Consider the following 17615-nt stretch of genomic DNA (forward strand, 5'->3'; position numbering starts at 1 on the left):
TTTCCTGTACAACTGTGATGTGTCAATAAAAAGAAATATGAATCAATCTTGGAATTAGAAGAATATTAGTCATTTTCAGTCAATTAACTATGAGCACTGGACTTGGAGTCAGGAAGAACTGATTCCATATCCCACCTCAGACACTTCTTGGCTCTGTCACCTTGAGCAATTCATTTAACTTCTCTCTACCTCAGTTTCTTCACCTGTAAAATGAGGGTGAAAATAACACAATGCCTATTCATAGGGTTATGATGAGGGTTAAATGAGATAACCCATTCAGTGCTTTGCAAATCTTAAAGAGATATATAAATGCTATCTATTATCATTTTTTCCAATTTCTTTTTTTTTTTTTTTTTTGCAATGAAACAACTTGGTTCCAGCATTTGAAACTATCGACACCCTCCTCCCCTTTTTTTCCTATACTTGCTTCTCTCTTTATTTCTTTAGTTTTATTTATTTTTTTATTATTCTGTCCTGTCTACTGTCTCTCCCATTTGATAAATTAAAGGACCCACACACACACACACACCATAAAGCCCTCAATATACATAGATACATAGTCCTGTAAAATAAACTCTCACATTGGATGTATCTGAATACGCTGCATCTTTAGCTATATTAGGAAGGAGATAATGGAACTTCCTTGAAAGCCAGTGAGCCAGTATCCCAGGTACTGAACCTCATATAAGCAAAAGCACAATAGGAGACAAAAAAGAAAGACTATGATTTATAATATGTGGATTACAAAACTGGAGAGTTTTGCGAGGGGGCAGCTGATAGAATGCTTCAAGGATTGCCATGTTTATTAATATGGTTCTATATTTATTTACAGAAATAAAATTTGTATATTCCACATAAGATGATTGTCAAGGCAGAAATCTTTAAGTTTCCAAACATCATGCTTCATTTTAAAACTTGAATTTTTCATTAGAGTTTGAAAAAAATTCATAAAGGTGATCCAATAAGTCAATGTGCATTTGGGCAACCACCTAAGGCTACTTATAAGATATGCAAGATACAGAGACAAAAATGAAACAATTCTCACTCTTGAGAAGCTAACATTCCATCTCATAGGGATCTTTTAAAACTCTTATCTTCTGCCCGAGTATCAGTTCTTAGGCAGAAGAATGTTAAAGGCTAGACAATTGGGGTTAAGTGACTTGCCCAGGGTCACACAGGTAGGAAGTCTGATTATTGGAATTAAAAAAAAAAAAAAGGTTGTGGTGATCTTTTTGACATTCTGAAGGTCTACAGTAAATCATTTTATAATTTAAAATTCACAAAAATGAAAGTACTGTAACTGTACAGCTAGAGCAATGTTTGCATATGTAGATACAACTGCCTTCTGTGTGTTATGAAACACTTCTGTTTTTGCAGATGTAATCATGGCTCTGTGTCAGATACCATTCAAGTAAACAAGTGTGTTTTTGCCTTTTATTTCAGATATCATCATATGAAGACTCAGTTGCCACGCATCTTGCAAAAATCCTCAATTCTGATCAACATTCAGTGGTCATATCATCTGCTAAGTGAGTTGGGGAGTTTATATGTAATGAATAAGGTGTGTGGAGATGAATGTGACTTGAAATAGTTGATTCATTCATTTATTCAGAGATCATTTAGTAAATGCCTACCGTATTCCTAGCACTTTGGAATATGGAGGGCATAGGAAAACAAATATAAAACCCAAATAATCCCTGCTCTCGAGGAGCTTGCACTCAGAAAAATAAGTACAAAATAGATGCAAAGGAGATACATGATATTTTGGGGGGAAGGCATAGGTGAATGGTGGAAGGAGAGAAAACAATCAGGATTGGACTTGTATAGGAGGTATGTTGTAAGCCAAGATTAAAATGGGTCAGACTTAACAGGGTTCAAGATTGAAAATGCAGTAAGTGGTCCTAGTCCATAAAATCCAATTAAAAGTGGTTTTTCAAAAGACATACTTTAAAATAATACAATAAAAGTATAAACATCATTCCTCTCCACCTCCCAAGTATCAGGTCTGGAGAACCCAGGAGAGCACCAGATACAGGCAGAACTCCAGTCCCCAAGGTGACCCACTGTGTTAGCAGTAAAAGGCTCAGCACTCCAGAATAATTCATCAGTGTGTCATTTCTCACAGATGGGGAAAGCCCAAGCAGAATTATTTTTTATTTACATTTGCTATATGTGTTAGGTGTAGGGCTTGGAGGTGGGGAAGGATGAGACCAAGTCCAAGACTCCAACAAGGGCTTCAACAGCTGAGAGAGCTTGGGCCACTCTGCAGTAGAGGGGCTCTCCAATGACAGCCAACCTCCTACCACAAAGTTGCAGAGATGAGGACGGAAGCCCATTCCATTTGTGTGGCACAGCCGGTGCATAGAAGACGGCAAATGGAATATAATGTATGAGGATCTGTGAGTAGGTCAGTTTTTCTGGAATGTTGGGTGAGGAAGGAGAAGAGGAGTGTGTCTTATCCGGAAAGGTAGTTGGGAGGCACATTGTGAAGGACTTTAAAAGCCTACATTTTATCTTAGGGGTAAGAGGAAACCACAGATTTTCCAGTAGGTGTACGACATCATCAGACTTACTTTGGGGTATTAATTTGGCAATGAAGTAGAAAATGGTTTTGAAAGAGGAGAGATATCTGACAGGGGGACTAATTAGGAGGCTCTTGTAATAGCAGGAGATAATGGAGGCTAGGGCGACTGTAGTGTGGGTGGAATTTTAGAAACTAGGGTGACTGTAGTGTGGTTGTAATTTAGAAAAAATATATAAATTGCTATAGCAAAAATTTAAATCATATTCAGCAGTAGGAATCCTGGAAAGAGTTAAAAAGGAATAAGTGAAGAAAGGGGAAAATCCCTAGAAATCAAGTTAATCAGTTTGGGAGTATATGGGGCAAGATTGCCAAGGAAACCAGGAAACTGAATTTAGTGACGGTAGTGAATTTGGCTTAATGCAAAATATGTGTTTCCTGAAGTTCACTCCTTCATCAAGAACCCTAATAATGAAACCCAGGTTCTGAGAAGCCTTGTGGAAAGATTGATAATCCCAAGCTTCAGAAGAGTGGACTGTGACCTAAGTTATAATATCTGAAAAGGTAAATCCAAAATCCTTTACCAGAATCATTACAGATTTATTGACATTCCTTCTTATTTGGCCATCTGCCCATCAGAAATGAATGATTTAATTTTGGGATTATGAAAAGCATTTACTCTTTTCCACTATCTTTTGACTATTTTTCTAAATAATAACAAAATATTATTTGATTTTTCCCCATTGTTAGAAGTCTTTTGCAAAAGTCTTGGAGGAGGAAGAGATTAAGATATGTCTAAAATAAGATTATTGTATGACTTATAGCTTTAGTTAAGCTATTTTCTCACTATAGACTACTCTGCTAGTCTGTGGTAACACTACTAGCCAAGTGATCAGACCTTACATTTTACTTATTTATAAAAATGTGAAGTTGTTCTCTCTACTGTAGAGGATTGTTATGAGAATTAAGTGATCTCATCTCCAAAAGACACTTTACCAACTGTCAAATACTATGTAATTGTAAATTATTCTTGCTTTTATTGCCTAGATTTTCATCCAGCTCTGTTTCTAGTCTTGTATTAACAGTAGATTTTTATGGCTCCATTCCTGGCCTTAGCTTTGGCTTTTTTCCCAGATCTTGTTCCTAGATCCTGCTACTGTCTTAGTTCATTTGTCAGAACTTATTCCATTCCTTCCATGCCATCTATGCTTTCATTTTTAGCTGGTCTGCCTGACTTCCACAGTTCAAGATGCCTCACAGAGTATCAGAGTTATAGAAATTAAGAGGCTACAAAGAAGTGGAGGAGAGAATGAAGGAAATTACCAATAGGAATGTTAAGGGGGACTTTCTGGCCAAATCACACATTCAGTTATATGTTCAAGTTAAGCAGATTGAGAAAAATATAATGTTCTTGTACTTATTTTAAAATTATATCATCAAAAAATTAGAAATCTAAGAGTTCTTAGTGTAATCCTTATATAAATGAGAAAAAGAGGAAAACTGAGTAACAGGTCATCCGACTTTCTTTTCTAATTAGTGTCAGAATAAAGTTCAGGATGTAGGTCTTCTCAGACCTTCTAAGAGAGGAGAGTTTTTGTTATATCACAGGAGCTCCTATTGTCACTCCAGCTCATCTGGCTGTTTTTAACATCTACAATGACAAAAGCACTATACTTGACACTGAGTGGAATATAAAGATGAATTTTTAAATAGTTAACTTAAAGCAAGAAGTAGGCGGCAGAGATGAGACTTGTATATAAACAAATATAATAAGAAAAGGTTATATGTACAGGGAGATCTGTTCTTTCTGGGATCCACGTGACCATATTTGAATAGGACAGTGAAAGTAGATGTAGTGACTTTTTTGGGCACTGAGTACCAGAGACTGTTTTCTGAGTTACAGACAAATGTAAGTCGTTGCTTTTAGAAGTGCTAGTTCCCTTCCTACCTCCAGGGCGATCACAACCTGTGTGTGTTCCTTAGAGCTTTTGCCATCAACCTGATCTAAGACCAGGCTCTTTTAGGCGGCTGACCGACCCTTACTCTATTGCCAAGAGTTGAGGTGGAAACCAGTTGTGGCCCCAGGTGAGGCATTCAGTGTGAAAAGAGTCCATCATCTTTTCTGCTGGAGGCAAGATCTCTCTCTGTAGCTGCTATGGCCCTATCTAGGCAAAATCACTTGCCACCATGTCTTTTGGAAAACTTCATCTTTTTGATTGCTTAGAGCAGAGATGTCAAGCACACAGCCCACATGTGGCTGACAACACTCCTGCGTGTGGCTCAAACCAGATCAAAAGACATTAAACAAAATTAATGAATAAAATTTAACAAAATTAATTAATTAATGATAAAATAAATATAAACATGTGGTTTTCTAAGTCAATAGGGGTCATGTAGAGATCTTTATGTTCCATTTAGTGGCCCACATTTCTAGTAGCTTTGGAGGATGTTTAGAGGGCTAGACCTGGCCTCAGAAGACCCAAGTTTAAATTTTCTCTAAGAAACTTACTAGCTATATGACCTGGGACAAATCATTTACACTGTGAGCCTCAGTTCCCTCAATTATAAAATGAGACTAATAATAGTGCCTATCTCTCCTTCTTCTACTGAGGCTATAACAAATTAAAATATGTAAAGTGGTTTGTAAACTTTAATACACTATACAAATGCTTCCTAGAAGTAGTAACAGTAGTAATAGCAATAGTTGTTATATATCCTGAAAGAAAATATCTTTGTATCTTACTCATTATTTAAAAAAAAAGAAAGAAAAGAAAAGAAAACATCCACACATAGGGGTCATCTCAGAAATCTTAGTTGTGGTTTATTAAAGCTTAATGCTTGTGAGGGGGTTGAAGGGAGGAAGGGAGGAAGGTTGGACTGTGAGGGGAGTGAAGGGATGAAGGTAGGAGGATTGGAGGAAGGTTAAATGTAATGGGAGAAAGGAGAGAGGAAGGTAGAGGAAGGGAAAGGAAGGTAGTGGTCCCCAGCACGGGCAGGGGGAAATTGACCAGAGTCCTTTGGGGCTCAAATAAAAGATCCGAGAGCAACTTTAGGATTTAGAATAGCTAGGTTTTATTTAAATCAGAAAGGGGAAGGTTTAGGAAAAACTAGGAGGTAGATAGAAAGGGGGGAAAGCGCCGAGAGAGAGAGAGAGATCAGGGTAGATAGCGTCAGCCAGCCTCCAGGCTTGGGAGAGCAGAGCGACTGCCTGGAAAAGGCGCCAGGCTTTCTCTTTTATACTTTCTCCGACACCTCCCACAAAGGAAGTGGGAGTCCGGGAAGTTGTAGCAGGGAGCCCTGGGAGACATAATCTTCCTGGGCTTACACCAATTCCAAACTGCACATGCTACACCAAGACCTTGGGACACCCTATGTGTACTGAAAGTTGGAGAGGCAAAGTGCTTGTATGGAAAGTGTGCTGGATTTGGAATCCAAAGAATCTGGGCTTAAATCCTGGCTATTATAAGAAATAATTATCAAGCATATATTGTTTACTCTGTATCCAGTAAATTGCTAATCTCTGAAAGGCAAATACAGTGTCCCTGTCCTCAAGGAGCTTACATTCTAATTGGAAGAGGAAAAAACTTGAAAGGAATTATGTATCTAGGGCAGCTAGGCAACATAGTGGATAGAATACCAGGTTTGGAGTCAGAAAGATTCATCTTCCTGAGTTCACATCTGGTCTCAGACACTTTCTAGCTGTGTGACCCTTGGTAAATTCACTTAATTCTGTCAGCCTCAGTTTCCTCATGTATAAAATGAGTTAGAAGAGATGGCACAGCATTCCAGTATCTGCCAAGAAAATCCTAAATAAAATAGAATCATGAAGAATTGGACATGACTGAACAACACAATGTATACATGCTCTTTCTGTGTGTGTGTATTTATATAGAGGGAGGGAGGGAGGAAGGAAGGGGGAAGAGAAAGAAAGAGAGAGAGATGAAGACAGAGAAGATTATATAAGAAAATATAAGATGATTTTAATGGGAAGTTATTAGCAATAGTTCAGGAGAAAGTACAGTTTGAGTTCAATTTTGAAAGAAACCAGTAAGTTGAGGTGGAGAGAGGAAGCAATCTAGGAAGGAGGGTCAGCCAATGAAAATGCATAGAGGTGTAAAATGTGAGAAGACTGGAGAGGTAGAAAGGGGGCAGATTATGAAGGGCTTTAAATACCAAGCAATATTTTATATTTAATATCATAGGCAATGGGGAATCTGTGGAATGACATGGTTAGATTTGTGCTTTAGAATGTTAACTTTTTTTTAGCTAGGTGAAAAATGGGTTGGAATAGGGAGAGGCTTGAGGCAGGGAGGGCAACCAAAAGCTGTTGCAGTAATCAAGGCATGAGGTGATGAGTGCCTGAACTAGGGTGGTGGCACTTCTTGTGGAGAGAAAGGGACACAGAGAAGAGGTATGAAGAGAGAAATTACCTTACTTGGCAACAGATAGCTATACAGGATGAATGTGAATGAGGAGTAAAAGGTGACTTCAAGGTTGGATGAAGTCATTCAATCTATTTGGGCCTCAGTATCTTCATCTGTAAAATGAGGAGGTTGGACTAGATGACCTCTAAGATTCCTTCCAGCTCTCAATCCATGATCCCAAAGAATCTCTAATTTCTCTTTCAGCTCTGTGAGTTAGGCTATCTGATGTCTCCTTGAAGACTTAGTATAGGCTCTTGGAATGAGAACTAGAAAGGATCTCCAAGGTCATGTAGTACAATCACCTCATTTTTATAGTTAAGAAGTAAAATCATTTGGTCAAGGTCATATAGGTAGTAAATGATCTTCCAAGTTCAATGCTCTTTAATTCTGAGACAAAAAAAGTGGAAGGGAGGTAGTAAGAGACATGGGCAGGGAGAATTTTTGCTTTAACATTGAGGAAAACCCAACATTTTTCTTCCATGTGTCTAATATTACTTTTCCAACATTGCAAATAGTTTTAGAAACCATTCAGATGTCTAAGAGAGAGGAAGTAATGCTGTAAAGCAAGATAATTAAAGTTAACTATTAAAGAGGGGCATCAGGGAATATATTCTTGAGATCATATAATTAAATATTTGTGGGCTTTAAGAGTTTCTGCTCACTTAACTAATAAATAATGAAGTTTTAAAATGCTATTTCCATTTATTCATATTTCAGTTAAAATTGCTTGAGTTCATCTCTATTTTGTGCTTCTTACATTCATTATGTGTTTAACAATGCTACTTCATACCTTTTTTCCTTAAAGGATTTTGTGTCAGACTGTAAAGGACTTCGTTGCCAAAGTAGGAAAGACATATGAAAGAACAGAGGAAAACAGTGATGTAGCGGATACCATGGCCCTTAAAGTAAGAACAATTTTAGATCACAATAATTGGGCTTTCCCCTTCCTCTTTCTTTCTGTCTGGATCTGTTATTTATCTGTTGGAGGGAATCTCCAGGTTAGGAAAATCTTTCCACCATGTAAATGGATGTCGGTACTGAAACTCACCTGGGGCACTAAGAGATTAAATGATTTGCCCAGTGCAAGTAGAACTTGGACCTAGATCATTCTGACTCCAAAGCCCCTTCTCTATCTACTATATCATAGTACCTCTTATCAGAAATTTTTGGTGGCTAATTGTAAGGCAGCATTGCATAGTGGATAGAGAGCTGGTTTCAGAACCAAGAAGACCTAGGATAGGTCTTACCTCTGATACTAGCCTATTGTGTGATTCTTAACAACTGAATTAGCTTCTCCATGACTCAGGTGCCTCTCTTAGACTGTTGTGGGAGAGAAGATTTTAGATCTTCATTGGAAGAAGAATGTTCTCATCAGGATTTCCCTATACCAGTGAAATCACAGGCCCTGAAGAATCCCTTTGAAATTAAACTACATAACCTGTCAAGTATTTTTTTTGTCTGCCAGAATGTTTCATTCATCAGGAGAAAAAAGTCTGGTACTGAATAAAAGCATTTTGGTTATTAATTTTCATATACATATATATATATATACATTTAAATTCACTCATTGCTTAATTATATAAAATATGTACATTCCTTATAAATTGTCTAAAAATTGATGTATACTGAATTGCATCACAAAACAATTGTTTTGCATCACATAAGGGAGTAATGCACAATAGCTGTTAATCAGAAAGGTACAATGTGAGGATATAAGGAAGGGATAAGAATAAATTTTTTTTCCAGGCACATTTTTGTTGGTGAGATTTCCTTTCAGGATATCTTTCACCATGTTTTAATCTGTTTCCTTATCCCTTCCTACATCTAAATTCTTGCACTGACTTCTTTTTCCTTCCACTTTGACTAAGGCTGAAGTTGGAGGCAGCTAGGTGGCACAGTGGAGAAAGTGCCAGACTTGAAGTCAGGAACACTTGAGTTCAAAGCTAACTTCAATCACTTACTAGCTGTGTGATTCTGGGCAAGTCACTTAATGCTGTTTACCTCAGTTTCCTCATCTGTAAAATGAGCTGGAGAAGGAAATAGTAAACCACTCCAATATCTTTGATGAAAAAATATCAAATGGAGTCATGAAGAGTTAGACATGACTGAAATCCCTGAGACCCTTATCACACCTCTAGTTGCCTTTCTTAGTAAATCAGCAACTGGTGTTTGAAACAGATTTACTGCTGTTTCATTAAGAGGCTGTTGGAGGAAAAAAAGTAGAAGAGAGAATGTAAGTAGGCGAATACCCTGTTCCTTACACCACTATTACCCTTGGCTTCGCAACAATAAGAATAACAGTCAACTTTTTTTTTACATGATCTCATCTGTACCTCACATTGTTATGAAATAGATGTTACAGGTGTTTTTGTTCCCACTTTTGAGATATTATTTAGCAATGTAGACAGCAAAGGCAAACTTCTTTATAGAGGGAATTTTCAATGTCCAGCTAGTTTACTTTTCTATAAAGAACTTCAACTTATGATTGTCAAAATGGTGCCATTGGTTTGGGTACGTAGTTCATGAATTATATACTAAATTATATTTCTATTTTTAAAAGTTAGGATAGAAATATATTTACTATATTGTTTTTCAGAAATTGATCTTTAAGGAAAGATATTTGTACAAAAAGTTTAGAACATTTTAATCTTGTAATAATTTTAGATGGTGTCTTGAAAATTTAAAAAGTTACAGCATCAATCATGATTTTCTATTTTATAAACATATATGTGCCAGATTCAGGTTAAACTATTAAATAAAACTTATTTTATATGCCTGCATAATAGAGCCCATTGGTCTTGATTATCTTTTCCTGACATAATGAGAAGCAGCAAGGCTCAGTGGACAGTGCTAGACTTTGAGTCAAGAATTCTTAGGCTCAAATCTTGTGTCTGACGTATGTTGGTCATAGATAAATTTATAACAACATCAAAAATAACAGTAATAATAATAGCGTTTATATAATGTATTAAGATTTGCAAAGCCCTTTACATGTATTAGCTCAATGAATCCTCAAAATCACCCTATCAGGGAAATGCTATTGTACTTTCATTTTGTAGATGAGGTAACTGAGGCTGGGAGAAATTAAGTGACTTTCCTAAAGTCACATAGTAAGCAAGAGCCTGAGACAAGGTCTTAGTGCCCTAGGAAATATTAAGACTCTTAAGTTGAAAAGACAAGATTTCCTTATGCAGAACTCCCTGTCATTAAATTACAGAAATGGTAGCTCCATCCTGAACCCCACAAGATGATAAAAAATGAGTTACCTTCTGGCCCAACACATACACAAAATGGATCATTAAAGCCGTGTATACAGACACTAGAGGTTCTCTCCTGTGGTTAAATTCCTTAACCTCTCGGCTCTCAAGTCTATATGTCTTGGGATTTCCTGGCCCTTCCCCACTGCTCTCCACTCACTTATCTTCTTTACATATATATCCTTCTCACTCTATTTTTTTTTTCAGTGTGAAATACTAAATGAGAAACTTGACCAACTACTGCAGACTCTACATGCAGAAGCCCAGACAGTCCCAGTATACAAACATCATGGCCTTCCCAGTGCTGAAGAAGAGCCTATAAATTTTTCAAGTGATGAGTCCTTATCTGAAAACAAGGCACGCCTCATGGAGGGTGCTCCAAAGACTACATCCCAGAAAACCTTGAAGCCAAGGGAATTAATGTTGCGTGCAAACAGTTTAAAGAAAGCAGTTCGGCAGATCATCGAACAAGCTGAAAAAGGTAAACGTGAGCAAAGTCAGGGTCCTGGAGCATCCTTGTCTTCTTCTAGGATGCAGCATCATAATCTTCATCTTTTGAGTTGCCTTAAACCCTTTCAATAACTTGATTGTATGAGCTGAAGGGAAAATGGATCCATAAAATAAAGTTTGTCCTCCATGTTTTTTTTTAAATCCCTTAGTAAATGGAATCTTATTAATACTATACTGAGCACTTACAATGCAGGCTTTAAAAGTAACTCTTTGAACTTGTACTCAGTCAGATAATAATTTTACTTGGTGTTTGTTACTGATGTTTACTTTAAAATGAGGCTACTACTCTTGATTGTATACTTTTAAAACTAAAGTTGATTTTATTGGTAATTTTTTAATTCTTAATGAACAAAGATGTATCATATCTGTAACACAGTAGAAAAGTTTAATAAATTTCAGTATTAGTGTCTAAAGTTTGCATAATGCTTTAAAGCTAAAAATTTTGAACAGATTTTTCCAACTCTTCTGCTAAAGTAATTTGATAGGACATAGGCATCTTTCTTTTCCCTATAAAATGAATATTCACAGACGAATATAAAGTTTTGGGTAAGTAAGTTTTTCTTAGAATGTCAGTTACATTCATAGTTTGCTTATTTTAAAAAGAAAATAAAATCAGACCTATAAGTTAATTAGTATAAGAAACTCAATGAAGAAACGTCTGTGCAGAACTATACCAATTCTGCAATTCGTGGTCTTAGAAAGTTTTCTAAGAAATTTAAAAAGTTAAAACAAAACCAAAACTTAGACAGTTGCTGGAACTGCTCTTTACCCCAGGTCTTAGCACCTTCTAGGCTCTCTCTTTCTTTTCACTATACTACCCTGCCTCTGAAGTAGTGGTCAACTGGAGTAATAGCAGTATCCAAAATCCATTCTATTATTAGCATTGAATCATCTGCCATTATTTGTTTTAGTGTTTCCTTTCTCTTAAAGTTTCTGGGAAGAAAAGGCAGATTTTTTAATTCAATTTTTTGCCATTTTTACAATCATTTTTGTCTTATGGAAATGTTAAGTTTATCTTGTTCTTATTACTTCTAGTTGTGGATGAACAGAATATTCACATTGATGAAGAGGGTAACCTGATGTCATCTCCCCTAGATGATGGTAAAGAAACAGAATATTCTAAAGATGATGATGGAAAGGATTATACATCTGGTGAGAGTCTAATAGCAAAATTCTGGTGGAAATTAGCCATTCTGCTTTTGTTTTTGTCATAGATGCTCAAATCTAATATCTGATGATCAATATATTTATAGATTGTTTTTCATTAGATTGTAAGCTCCTTGAGGGCAGATACTGTCTTTGCCTCTTTTTTTTATCCCCTACAGCACTTAGCATGGTGGCTGGCACGTGGTGGGTACTTAATAAATATTTATTGAGCTAATAACTTGAGCAAATTTTTTCATATTTTCTTATGTTAGAAAGTTCTGAAGGCATGACTATTTGAGGGTTTTTTTTCACTTAAAGTGTGCTTATTTTCAATGAATATAGAAATTTAGTTAAATATCTATTTTCTTTTTATATTTTAGATATACTTATTTTCCAGAAGGTCATCATTCTGTATCCAAAACAACACTTAGTTAATGCTTCCCTATTAAGTATTCACTGTCTCTAGGCCTAAGCCCATTTTTAATATTGTTAAGCTATATTATGAGTTATATGTGGTCTAAAATACATGAAGTATATTACATATAAATGCTGTCAGTAGGATGTTCTGTTTCAGAAGAAAACATGAGATGAGAATTAAATTACTAGCAATGCAACATTAGTTTTTTGTCATTAAGACTGTTGGTTTTTATCAGAGCATGAACATCAAAAAGTTATTTTTATGGCAGCTTAGCCCCAGGAGTCCCATCTGTCAGACTAAAGAGCAGCTGTCCCTCTGCTTTCTTTCAGTGCACCTGGTCTGTCCCAAAACACAAAGACAATCAAATTATAAGATTAGCAATCTGTTTTCACATCATGAAGAGTGAAAAATAATTCAATTTGGAGGTTGTTTTAAAAATCATCTGCCAGGGTATTTTCAAGTTAGTTAAAGAGATTTTGTTGTTTTCAGCCATTTCAGTCATATTTAACTCCTTTTGAGGTTTTATTGGCAAAGATCCAGACTTGGTTTGCCCTTTCCTTCTCTAGCTCCTTTTACAGATGAGGAACTGAGGCAAATAGGGTTAAGTGACCTGTCCAGGGTCACACGGCTATTAAATGTCTGAGATTGAATTTTCACTCAGGAAGATGAGTCTTCCTGACTCCAGTATCAGCACTATCTATGGTGTCGCCTATCTGGCCCTTTGAAGACATTATTTGACAATTAAATTATCCTAATCTAAATAATTTGACAATGACTTTTTAAAAAACCATCCTCAAATAATAAATATTATTATCTATTGATGTTCTCATATTATGAATACATAGAGTATATATGGCAGAACTGTGGTAGCATTCAATAGATTTGCATTAATATCACATGAGAACTATAGGTATTAGCAGATTGCATTTGATTTGAAAGAAAAATACTGCTATCAGTTGATTTTTCTTCAAAGCTCTACAGAAGAAAATTAGTGTATTTGTATAAAGAAACAGTAAATGGCACACCACTCTAGCATCTTTGCCAAGAAAACCCCAAATGGGGTCATTGAAGAATCAAACAGGACAAAAACAATAGAAAAACAAATTAAATGCCTATTAAGTAAAAAGAATTATTACAACTTCCTCAGATATAAAGAATAGTAAGTTTACTAAAACAGAATCACCCACCCGAAACAACCTATTGTTTTAAAAAATCATCAAATGTAAAAAATTCTGTTTACATCAAAAATTTTATTGTCCATACCCATATACATAAATTATTATATTCCTTCACCTTTTTTCTTACCAATTTTCCTCTATCCCCTCTCTCACCTGTCTCACTATTCTCTATTTTCTCTACCTTTCTATATCACCATCTTACTCTATCACAGTGTGATGTAGTCAAAAGAATATTGAATTTGGAATCAGAAGACCTGTATCCAAATTCAGATCTACTATTTACCTGTGTCATCTTGAGAAAATCTCTTCCCACTTTGGGCCTCAGTTTCTTCATTTTTCAATTGAACTAGATTATTTCAGAGGCCCTTTCTTTCTTGAAATCTTATAATCTTGATTGAAACCAGAAGCCAAAACATTGCATCAAATGAATTCAGTCTTCTTCATATACTAGTTGTTTTTATTTTAAAACAAACCCTTAACATCTGTCTTAGAATAAATAAGTACTGGTTTTAAGACAGAAGAGTGGTAAAGGGTAAGCAATTGGTGATGACTTACCCAGGGTCACAGAGGTAGAAATCCAGACCCAGTACTCTATCCACTATACTACCTAACCATCCCTACACATTCTTGTTTTTAATAAAAGTAAATAGAAAAGGAATAGAGAGTGGAATTCTGATTTCCTTTAAGTCTGTTTTCCTTTTCTGTGGATTTATGGGCATGTGTGTATGGTTGTGGGTATATTATTCTTTTTCTGACCTAGATTTTTATTATTTTTTTTGCCAACAGTTAAAATTGCAACTCGGGCTCCAGATACATGTCTCAGTCAAAGCTGTTCTACATCTACTTCAATTTCTGGTCCAATTCTGACATCCAACAAAGAAAATCTTCCTGTGCTTAATGCCAGAATAATCTGTCCAGGTATAGACAACTTTGAAACTCACTAACTCAATGAGAACCTACATAAATATATAAGTGGTTGTTTTTATGAACCAAGAAATTGTGTTTTTAATGTTGGAACTTAAGTTTTTATAAGAGACTTCTTGAGGACATTTTTCTAGGCTGGCCATTATCGCTTCCTAGGTAGCACCATAGTTGGCCATCTTTAGGTCACTAAATATTCCTTTCCTACTGGATCCCTATCGGAAAAGAATGGTATAGAACTGGAACAAACATGAGGAATCTGAGATTAGTCTGGGCTCCATTTGGACTATGACTAAAATGATCTAGAGAGATCCTAGTTGGGACGAGATAAACAGTTAATTTAGGTAATCCCATGGGTCTCCATTGGCTTGTCCACTATACTTATAGACTTCTGGATTTTTCCTCAAGTCCTTTGTAGGTTGTACCAGTGTAGGAGTGGGGCTTTCAAACCAACCTCCTGTTAAAGTTCCTTTGAAATGGATTGGGAGTCTGCTTAGATCTATTAAGAATTACACTGTAGACTTGCTATGGTTATGCTTGATAGAAAGTTGATCCTCTTATAGCATTCTGAAAAATAAAGTCTGTTATTGAAAGTTTGAACCAACAGGAAATTGAAGTAACAAACTATAGGATTTCCTTTTTCCCTCTTTGTTAAATATTTTGGGTTTTTTTCCAGTTTCATATAAATTTTTTTAAACATTTTTTTAAAACAAACTATCTTATTTCTAAAACTTTTAAACTATTTGGTGGCAAAATAAAGTTAACTTCATTTATTTATAGTAGATTAGCTTTCACTACTGATCGTTCAAGTAATATTTTTTTCTTGAAGAAAAGAATTCTGGGATGTTGATAATTAAAATGATGGAGGAGAATGGTTAACCTGCTAGTGGTTTTTTTTCTTTTTTTTCTTTTTTTATTTTAAACTCTTAACTTCTGTATATTGGCTCTTTGGTGGAAGAGTGGTAAGGGTGGGCAATGGGGGTCAAGTGACTTGCCCAGGGTCACACAGCTGGGAAGTGTCTGAGGCCAGATTTGAACCTAGGACCTCCCTTCTCTAGGCCTGGCTCTCAATCCACTGAGCTACCCAGCTGCCCCCAAACTGATAGTATTTTACTAATGTCTCAGCAATACTTTTTTCTTCTCTTCATTATTCCTTCCTTGTTCCTTGTTTCGAAGCTGTATTCCTTTATTTTTTATTTACCTAAGCTTTTTTGTTTTACTTTCTCAGGTTTTACTTCTATTCCCTGTGCCAGGTTTGTAGTGTAGGACTCAGCGTATTGCCTTTGATTTGCCTTTTTATTTGCATTTTGAAAATTTTTCAAAGCAATTAAAATTTTGGTTTCTTTAAAAACAAAAAAATCAAGTCCTTTAATTATGGTTTACATTTAACTTCTATATTCCTTGATAATTTCTTTACTCTAGAAGTAATAACTTTTTAATATTTTGTTCTTTAATCACATATTATTATGTGTAGTTTTCTGCTCCATATTCTCCTTTAACATATTGAATGTGGAGTTTTATTGTTCATAGTTTATGAAAATAATCTACTTATGATAATTTGGGTCACCCAATCATCCTTTTATTTCATTTGAAGACCTGGTACTTTATTCAATATAATAAGAAGTTAAGATAGAAAACCAACAAGATTAATGTTTCTAGAGAGAGCCCTGCTTGAGTGTACATATGAAATTTTCTGCTTAAAATTTTCTTGGAAAAATACAGCTCTTTAGAGTGTCAGATGAGAAATACCATCTACCAGAACCTTTACTTTTTATTTTGTAAATTGAGATCACGTCTGCCGACTTCCTTACATTTGGTAGTGAGAGGTTTTTTTTTTTTTTAAACATTTATTAATATTCATTTTTAACCTGTTTACATACTTTATGCCCCTACTTTCCCCTTCACCCCCCGCTCTCCCCCCACCCATGATCGACGCACATTTCCACTGGTTGTAACTTGTGTCCTTGTTCAGAGCCTATTTCCATATTGTTGTTAGTTGCATTGGTGTGGTCGTTTCGAGTCTACATCCCCAATAATGTCTGCCTCAACCCATGCGTTCAAGCAGTTGTTTATCTTCTATGTTTCCTCTCCTGCAGTTCTTCCTCTGAATGTGGGCAGCATCTTTACCATAAATCCCTCAGAGTAGTGAGAGGGTTTTAATGATGGAAGAGGCCAGATAGTAGGACTGAATTCTAGCTGCTAAATATTTTCTCCTCTGAGTTGTGATTTGTGATTGTGTATTACTTTTCCTGTCTCATCAGGTTTAAGAGCAGGATTAGCTGCTTCAATTGCTGGGAGTTCTATTATCAGCAAAATGTTACTAGCAAATATTGATCCTTTTGGTGCTACGCCATTTATTGACCCAGATCCAGAATCACTGTAAGAAAATACATTTGTTTTTATGAATTTTTTATGTCAGCTTTTCCCTTCCCTCTCCTTTCTTCCTCTCTCCTCTCCTCCCCACTCTATAACAATTTTGAAACGACAACAAAAGTATATACATATATGTACACATACATATATGTTTGTTATATGTGTGTGACATATAAATATATAGCTAGATATGTCTCATATATATTGTTTTCACTAATGAGATTAGGTTTTCAACAGATCATGTCTTATGTTTATTTGTATCCTTCATAGCACCTTGGTCTTTGAAAAGTGTTACAGTCTATGCTCAAAGATGAAGAGTGATTCTGACTCATTTTTATATGAAATCTCAACTTTATTCATTTTTCCCTGAGGGAATAGTCAGGTTCAACAAAGGGGATTCTAAATGCTACACTTGTGTACAATGATTGCTATTGTTTTTTATGTGCCTGATGCTATGTCTTATTTTTATTCTTAATGTAGAGAAGGATATTCAGAAAAATGTGTAATGAACAATTACTTTGGAATTGGATTAGATGCAAAAATTTCATTAGAATTTAATAATAAGCGAGAGGAACACCCTGAAAAATGCAGGTAATTAAATTTTGCAGGATATGGTTTTTCTTTTACTTCACACTCATGACTATTTATTGATATTTGTTACAACAAAATTATTTTTATTTGGAGAAGAAATAATTAATATTTTGCTGAAATTGCATATTTTAGTGCATTTAATAATTTTATTTTTAGGAGCCGAACTAAAAACATGATGTGGTATGGAGTCCTTGGAACCAAAGAGTTATTACAAAGGACCTATAAGAATTTAGAACAAAGAGTTCAGCTTGAGGTAAGATTAATTAGATAATTTCA

General features: G+C 35.5%; 1 protein-coding gene across 1 annotated transcript in view; it reads left to right on the forward strand.

The window, feature by feature from the left end:
- DGKH (diacylglycerol kinase eta) overlaps window positions 1-17615 on the forward strand; it is a 227285-nt gene that overhangs the window by 180758 nt on the left and 28912 nt on the right. The window contains exons 14-21 of the mRNA XM_044670616.1: window positions 1444-1529; window positions 7751-7850; window positions 10410-10683; window positions 11748-11864; window positions 14241-14372; window positions 16637-16754; window positions 17229-17339; window positions 17496-17592. Coding sequence (XP_044526551.1) covers window positions 1444-1529; window positions 7751-7850; window positions 10410-10683; window positions 11748-11864; window positions 14241-14372; window positions 16637-16754; window positions 17229-17339; window positions 17496-17592 — 1035 coding nt within the window. The remainder of the gene's footprint in view (window positions 1-1443; window positions 1530-7750; window positions 7851-10409; window positions 10684-11747; window positions 11865-14240; window positions 14373-16636; window positions 16755-17228; window positions 17340-17495; window positions 17593-17615) is intronic.

Source organism: Gracilinanus agilis, chromosome 3 (genome assembly GCF_016433145.1).
Source record: "Gracilinanus agilis isolate LMUSP501 chromosome 3, AgileGrace, whole genome shotgun sequence".
NCBI lineage: Eukaryota > Metazoa > Chordata > Mammalia > Didelphimorphia > Didelphidae > Gracilinanus > Gracilinanus agilis.